Source organism: Arachis hypogaea, chromosome 5 (genome assembly GCF_003086295.3).
Source record: "Arachis hypogaea cultivar Tifrunner chromosome 5, arahy.Tifrunner.gnm2.J5K5, whole genome shotgun sequence".
NCBI lineage: Eukaryota > Viridiplantae > Streptophyta > Magnoliopsida > Fabales > Fabaceae > Arachis > Arachis hypogaea.
The window spans coordinates 3824216-3833381 of NC_092040.1; the positions used below are offsets into that span (position 1 = coordinate 3824216).

The 9166-nt window shown below is 25.4% G+C and overlaps 1 protein-coding gene across 1 annotated transcript; it reads left to right on the forward strand.

The window, feature by feature from the left end:
* The first annotated feature begins 2014 nt into the window (after positions 1 to 2014).
* LOC112800263 (probable serine/threonine-protein kinase CST) lies at positions 2015 to 8485 on the forward strand. The gene is made up of 6 exons (XM_025842453.2): positions 2015 to 2334; positions 2696 to 3078; positions 6239 to 6374; positions 6487 to 6632; positions 6786 to 6909; positions 7817 to 8485. Exons 1-6 carry the CDS (start codon positions 2262 to 2264, stop codon positions 8182 to 8184), a joined length of 1230 nt encoding a protein of 409 aa, XP_025698238.1. The 5' UTR covers positions 2015 to 2261; the 3' UTR covers positions 8185 to 8485.
* The last annotated feature ends 681 nt before the right edge of the window (positions 8486 to 9166 follow it).

A 9166-nucleotide genomic window follows, 5' to 3' on the forward strand; every position in this document is an offset into this window, starting at 1 on the left:
TCATAAAGATGAGTGTTAGGACAGTAATTTTTGTGATTTGTAACTATCAAATAGTCATTAATAATAATTTTAATAATGTAAGATTAGTTTGAGATTTTATTCAATAACTCATTTTTCTTTACTGATTATATGCTAGTCCGAATTTAATGAAGTTACTAACCTTAAACTTTTTCATTCATAAATATGATCACCTGCTGATGTCAAACTATAATTTCAAGTCCAATTAAATGAATTATATTATTACTAATATTTTGGTATCATTAAAAATTATAGAGTATATATTAAAATAAATTTCTAAAAAATATTATGTCAAATATTTTTATTTTTAAAATTTTTTTATTATATTAAAATCCTTAAATTTTATAAAAATAAATCTCTACTTTAATTAGATCTATTACTTTAATGTGATAGAAAAAATTATATATCTTTTTTTTATAAAATTTAAATAACGACCAAAAAAATTTTTATCTTAAAATTTTTCTCTGCATTGAATTTTATCAAATTCTAACAAATCAAAAAAGGTATCAGTTAAGTTACGAAATTTATGTTATTTCATTCGTTATACAAAAGAGTAGGTCAAAAAATTATATAATATAAATAGATATTAGTATTTAAGTATAACTAAATATAAATTTTACTATATAGATATATAGTTATAGAATAGTTATATATAGAACAGATATCAAAATAAAATAGATAGAATGAATAAAAGAATATTTTTAAAATAATCTCAATGTAATATTTTTTTAAATGAAAACATCCAATGTAAACTCTCTTAGGATATATTCGGTATATACTCAAAATTATATGATGTCATGCATGATTACATATTTGCATGTAAGACATTATGCAAAAGGAAAACAATGTCCCATATAGTAGGAAACAAAACAATACAGAAAAGGGCTAGGCAACAACCAATAGTAGGCATAGAATAGAATGATTTGAATCTTCTAAATTTTGAATTTTATTTTAAAGAAAAAAATAGAATTTATCACCATTTATTTTATAAGTGAGACTAAAAAAAACATAAGAAAAAAAAACATTTAATGGTGAGAGTTTTCATTTTATCCTCTAAAATAAAAATCTAAAATTTAAAGAATCGAAATTTGCATAGAATAATGATAAATGTCAAGTTAAATTAGGAAGTTAATTTTTTTAAATTAATATCAGTTTTTTTTAGTTATTTTTTTATTTTAAATGTTAAACTCTCAATTTTAATTTTATATCCTAATTCTAAACTTGAAGCTCTTCAAAAAATAATTCTTTGGCAATAAAATTGATTAATTAATATTAATCAATTAAAAATTAATTCTATATACATTTGTAAGAATAATGGCAATTAAGTTGCTAAGTTTATTACTGTGTTATTATGGCTTGGAAAATGTTATATATATGATTGTTGTTTTGGTCTCTAGACTACTTCCATTGTGCTCCACATGCTTTTTCCATCAGTACCATGTTGTTTTTAGAATTAAAATATTATATTATATTTGTATTTTTAATCTCATCAATCACTTTTAAGAATATTTAGAGATTCGTCATCATCTTAATTATAACATAATTTTTTTTAAGTAAACAATGAGATCCAAAATGTTAATAATAAGATGAGCTAACCTCCACTATTAGCTGTAAAAATTAAACAATAGTTTAACATGCATACAATTCATGATCTTAACTTTATCTTGGGAAGTCAAATAAAATAATTAAGAGGTAAAAAATAAAAATAGACCTCCAATTAATTAATAAGTCCATGTGTAACAATAACAGTAGTTTATACATGACAGTACTATATAATATTATAATGCTTTAGTTAACTCCAGCTGCTAATCATTTTGTATTATAAATTATTATCCAAACAGCAAATATCATATATAAAAAAAAACAACATAACTACTTATATATAGTATAACAACCTCTAAAAGATAAAATAAAGGACAAAGATAGTGATCTAGGTATATGATTGGTGGCCCAGAATAATTGTTATTATTTGGCGGGCGCCTAATACGAATTAATTAACTATAATCAGTAAAATTGATCACTTTTTTAGATGATCCGCGTAGTGAACACCGCAATGGGCAAACACATAGTGATATAACATTAACATAGCAATTGGAAGCATAGTATATATAACTCATAAACATAGAAATACTAGTCAATAACCATAACCACATCGAAAATGACACTTAGTTTCTTCTTCTTCTTCTTCTTTCTTTGTTTCTCTAACTTCATTCTTTGTTGGTTGAGTTGCGACCAAACACGCAATGGGTAATTGTTTTGGTTCACCACCTACGAATGAATCACACTCTACCATCAATAAACCTCGTCATTATTCAGGCAAGTTTAATTTGTTTCGTTTTTTAGATTAATTCAATTTTCTCTTTGTAATCGTCTTAGTTAATTAGATGTTATTTTGGATTCAAGTACCGAATGAGAGCAGACAGTTACAAGAGAGTGATTTATAGAGATTTACAACTCTAACCTCCTAACAAACTTAACAGATTAGAGAAAACTCTAACTGCCTAACTAACTGCTGACTCAGCTTCTTCTAGAACCTTCTCAGCTGCTTCACGTGATTCGTTCACATATCTCTTTATAATCCTTTTCATATAATGGACGCCACTCTAGTAGGCTCAAATCCGAACCATTAACTCTTGTTGAAGAGAAAGAGTATTTAGATTTCAATTTGTTTTTACAGGTTCTTGGAGTGGTGGTGATGAGAGCAAGAAGGTGGCATCATCAACAATTGATGATGGAGGAACAAGCAGCCAAGGAATTAGTAGTCATCAGTTTTCGGCATCGGAGATTTCGAGCTTCGGTGGAAGCTTCGGTGGATCGATCATAACTCACAGTGGCCAGATTCTTGAGACTCCGAATCTGAAAGTGTTCAGTTTCATGGAATTGAGAGTGGCAACGAAGAACTTCAAGCCGGATACATTGCTGGGCGAAGGTGGATTCGGAAAGGTTTACAAAGGTTGGTTGGATCAGAGAACGCTTTCTCCGGCCAAAGCGGGTTCCGGCATGGTCGTCGCCGTCAAGAGACTCAACACCGAGAGCGTTCAGGGATTTCAAGAGTGGAAGGTCAGTTTTTTTTCTTTAAACAATTTTTTATTCATTTGTTCCAAGTTTTTATTAATGTTGGATTGTTGGTAGTTATAAGATTTTTGGGTGGGGTTTTGTGGTCATCATTGTTTATTGGAAATTTATATGATATAACATATTATTTGTTAATTTATTACTAATAATAATTAATTATTATATTTTAAATATATAAATATATTTTTATTAAATATAATTATAAAAAAATATTTTTATTAAACACATTTATAAAAATATTTTATTAAATTTAATTATAAATAAGAATTAATAGAAACTATTAAACTAATAAAAATACTGTTAATAACGTAGTAAAATTGTTATTTATTTTTTGGTACAAATTTAAATCCAATTAGCTTTATTTAAATTTAATAATTAAAAATTATTAAATAATAATTTAACTAAATCAATCAAATTATTTAATTCTCAATTGAAGTTGATTAGACTGCACTTGTTTTCACCTTATTTGTTTATTGCATAAATAATGTAAGTGTTAGGCTGTTGTACACTATGGATTTGGATATACGGATCTTATAAAACATTTTATATGCTTATCTGAATTTAATTTTTATATAATTTTATTGTAAAAAAGTTTAATATAGATTGTTAATCCTACCGTGTTATATCAATAAAAGTAAATAATTTTTAAATTTATTATTTAAATTTTTATCTGAATACATAAATTTAATTAAATAATTATATAAATTTTTTATATTAGAAATATATCAAAAATAAATTTATTATTATATAATTTTATATTTTTGCTTGATATAATAATATATAACTAGGCATACATGTAAAATATATTTATAAATATGATGTATGAAATCGAATTTTATATAAACACATGTAAGAGATATATACTCAGAGATTAATGTCGTTTTCATGCAAGAGAAATATAAAATGTTATTTTTTTGGAGATATGGCCATATATCATGAATGTACCATTCAAATTATTTTAACTTTTTAGATGAACTACAAAGATTTCCTTTAAATTTGCATTAATATAATCTTTCCTATTATTATACATATCTCCTTTGGTCCTATATTATCATATTTTTGTTTTAAATTACTAAATTATCCCTTTCTCTCCATTATCATATACATACCCTACCACCCACTGCTATAGTGTTTTAGCCACCATTCTTGTCTAATTAATCACGTTTTTCTTGTCCAAGTAGAATAGGAGGTATGTTGCATATTTTGTAGTCCAAACAAATTGGATATGACCCAAAAACAAACAAACAAACAAAAGAGAGTGAACCCTTTTCTTAATGGGGCTTCCTTAGCTATATATGTTTGTGGTAGGTTAATTGGAATCTTTGAAAATCTAGTGCCATTGTGCTAATCTATATGGGGTAGTTATATATAGTAGCCACTAACCATATATAGAAACTATATATAGAAAGTGGAAAGGGAAAGATAGAGAAAGAGAAAGATGAACAAGGTTATAGAAGTCATTTCAATGTTATATAAGAAAGGTAAATATAATATAATATATAATCAGCACTAAAGGGAGGATTGTATAATTAATTAATTATTAAAACTAGAATGGGATATCAAGTGTTATGTTTATACAAAGTTTTATACAAGTGGAATTTCCTAAATAAATAAATAAAAAACTGACATTTGCTTTTACATATTAGTTCAATTTTGTTGTGAACTATTTATTTACTTTCATTTTTTATATTATAATAACTGCGGTATTTCACTTGGAATTAATCGAATACGTAATTAACACAACCTAATTGAGTGATATCGGTTTTGTTTATTTTCTAATGGTTTTATGCTTGAATCTTAAAAATGAGGGGGGGGGGGGGACACCATTTTTATAATTAAATTGGCCGAATTAATGGAAATCCTAATAATAATATAATTTAAATGGAGAGAAAGATGCATTTATATTTAAAATTAAAATATGGATTATCATTTATTTAAGATCTAGATAGCTGTGGCAATTTGGAGCCACAGATAGCTTGAAAGTCTTATCCATGAGTTTTCCATTTCCTCATTATACACGAAATAATGGAATATAAATCTATGGAAGAAAGATCAAAGGAGGTTTATGCATTCGGGTCCTACTTAAAACGGACCTGTCTTTTTCTTTACAAAACTATGTATTTTCCCACATGCATTGAATCTAAAGATGGTCTGTTAAAATACGCTGCTTTAATTTCAACACTGCTTAATCTATTGACTATTTGATTCGACATAAATTTTCAACATTTAGAAGTTGAAAATGAGTTCTTTCACTCCTCATTCCAAACCTTTTTTTTTCTTAAAAAGATATATATAGTAATAAAATAAGTAGGTATTTAATTACAATTTTTTGAAAAAACATTTTAAGAAAAAGAAATATTAAGTCTGTCTTGAGAAAAGTTTGTTATAAATTTGTAGGTCTATGAAAAAAAAAATCAAATTAATTTTTAAAAAAGTAAAAGAAAAATACTCAAAATTCATCCATTTTTATTATTATTTTTTGTTATTATTTTTAGTTATCAATTCAATTCTTTTAATCTAGTAATTCAATAACATATTTTTAATCCATACTTTTAAACATTGATGATTAAATAATAATAAAAAATAATAAATTCAATTTTTTTAGTTCAATAATTCATTAATATACTTTTAATCCATACTTTTAAACGTTGATAATTAAATGATAATAAAAAACAATAAATTCTAATAATCGTATAGTATTTCTCAAATTAAAATATAGGTCCTTCAAAAATCATAATATTGGCCCTGATGATTCATTTTTTGTTAAAGAGCTGGAAATTCAGCGTTGTAGTTTTTCAATGACTTATTTGATATTTTTTCTGACTTATAAATTTATTATAATTTATCTCAAAATTGTAAGTCTATTTATCTTATTACTAAAATATATATGGTATATCCAAATTGAGCATTTTTAATCTAAAAGTTCTTAATGATTTCATATTATTTTAAGTTTTTAACATATAATTTTTGAAAAAAGAATTAGTTGGCTTTCTTTAACAAAGTCAAATCATTTCTAAAGGTAAGCACAGAATTAAAACCATATTGAATAACATACATATGCATGTATGCGTCAATCAACAACTTTTTTGTGCCTCTAAATTCCAACCATTTGACTTCGTAACTAATACATTTTGCAATAATGCAGTCAGAAGTCAGCTTCTTAGGAAGGATTTCTCACCCAAATCTTGTTAAGCTTTTGGGTTATTGTAGAGAAGCTGATGAACTTCTCCTTGTTTACGAGTTTATGCCTAAGGGAAGCTTGGAGAGCCATCTCTTCAGAAGTATGATAATCAATCTATCAATAATTAATTAATAATTACAAATTTAACTTATTGGAATGCAGGATTTGAGTTTAACTCCAAATATTATTCTTTTTCTTTATTTCTTGCCCAGGAAACTCTAATACAACAGAACCAATTTCTTGGAACACTCGTCTCAAAATAGCCATTGATGCTGCTAGAGGCTTGGCCTTCTTGCATACTTCAGAAAAGCAAGTTATATATAGAGATTTTAAGGCCTCCAATATATTATTAGATGGGGTAAGTTTGATATATTCTAGTTTTCTTTTATTTTATTTAATTTCTGCCTTGCATGCCACGCTTATTCTCTTTGACAAACTTTATCATATATGGATGGATATTCAATTTCAGTATGGTATTGAAAAGCAAATGTTTATTTTATGATGCATACAGGATTACAATGCAAAGATTTCGGATTTTGGATTAGCTAAATTGGGGCCTGCTGGAGGAGAATCACATGTGAGTACCAGAATCATGGGCACCTATGGTTATGCTGCTCCAGAATACATAGCAACTGGTAATTATCTATTTCACCCCATTAAGTTCATACTAAATGCATAATATAATAACGTAGGCAGAGTAATGTAATCATTGCATTTGAACATGTGATCTTAAAGTTGTATGGAGACAACTTAATTGTATTGTTTGTTTATTCTTTTTGTATTTGAATCTTCTAAATTTTATTTCTCACTTGAAAAGATAAAATATAATCTCTCACAATTTATTTTATAAATAGAAAAAAAAAAATAAAAAAATATATTCAAAGATAAAAAATTATACTAAAAAATAAAATTTAAAAGATCTAAATATTGATTAAAAATATGCGGCTGGACTAAATGTATTAGATTACTTACCAATATAAATTAAAATGGATGGCCTTACGTTTTTTATTAATTAATATAACACTTTAAATGTCCTCTTAATTATATTAGTGTATATATATATTCTTAATTAATTCAATGAATTGTCATTTTACATTTTTTATTAATACATATTGATTTTTCAATATAACAAAAATCATGAGTGAGTAAACAAAGTAAAATGTGGATACATATTGTCTTCAAATATTAAAAAGAAATTAATTTAGTAGTTAGCAAAATAATGTTTAACAAATCGTATTAATAAGATTTGATATTTTAATTTTTTTTATAATCTTCCAAAAAAGTGGTTAATATAATTAGTTGATATTCTTTTTAAATTAAAATTATCAAATTAATAAAAATACAATTTTTTTTATTTAATAAGAAACGTTTAAGAATTAAACTAATTAAGTGAACAATGCAAACAGAATTATCCAATCCAATAATACTATATTATTATTATTATTATTATTATTATTATTATTATTATTATTATTATTATTATTATTATTATTATTATTATGTGATGAATAATTAACTATTATTATATGTTAAACTAAACAGGTCATTTGTATGTGAAAAGTGATGTGTACGGATTTGGTGTAGTGCTGCTTGAAATGCTGACAGGGCTGAGAGCACTTGACACAAAGAGACCAACAAATCAGCAGAACCTTGTTGAATGGAAGAGGCATTCACTCTCTGATAAGAAGAACATTAATAAGAACATCATGGATCCAAGAATTGAGGATCAATACTCAGTCAAAGCTGCAACACAAGCAGCTCAACTTACCCTTAAATGCCTTGAACCTGTCCCCAAGAACCGCCCTTCTATGAATGAAGTCTTGAAGTCTTTGGAATCCATTGCTGCTATCAAACATAGAACCTCCAAGAAGCCTTCCAAGAAATTAAACACCATGCATAGTGCTAATTAATAAGTAACATCATTCTCATTCAGTAAATATATTCTTAATCAATCATCATCATTTTTCAAGATATATACTCGTTTAGTTTTGTTACAACACCTTTTTTACTACTCTTGGTCTCTATTTTTTTTTCTTTCCCCTTAGGATTAGAGACATTAGCATTGATGTATAATGATAGCCTCCATTTTTGTTGTGATTTCTGTTTTTATATTGTAGAAATAAAATTCTTAGGAAAAAGGTATGTTAGGCAATCCAACATCACTTCAAAATTTATTGAATTTCCATAATACAAGCAGCAGCTTTAAAGTAAGTTTAACTTATAAAAATATATAATTTTGATAATATCAAATGATAAAAGATTAAGCTTGTTTGAAAAAGAAGAGAAGAGAAGAAAAAACTTAATTAATCTGAATTTATCTATACCATTTATATCTATTACATATAAAAAAAAATGTAGACAATTTTTTTCTAAAATAGTATAAAGTATTTATAATTTGATTAATCTTATATTTATATTACACATATTTATGTACTTATTAATACATTAGTACAATATAATGTTCATTGGATTTTCGTTGATTTATCAGATATAACATACCAAAAACCTTAGAGGAACGACTTAGCTTATAAATATGATACTTGGAAGAAAAGTTAACACATAAAAGTAGTGCACTCGTAACTAAAAGTAGTACACTCTTATTACACTTCATCATTATCTAATCCAAGACTTCAACGGTCCTCATCGTAGTTTCTTCCATTCCATCACGCTGACACGGCCGAGGAATACGTTACAATATGGGATACATAGATACATAAATTTTAAAATTTGATAAGATATAGAAAAATGCATATATATATATATATATATATATATAATATAAAGTATTTTTTAAATAAGTTTTAATAATATTTTAATATTTTATTAATATTAAAATATAAATTAATTTTTTAATTATTTTAAATATTTTTTAATTATATAAAATATTTAAAA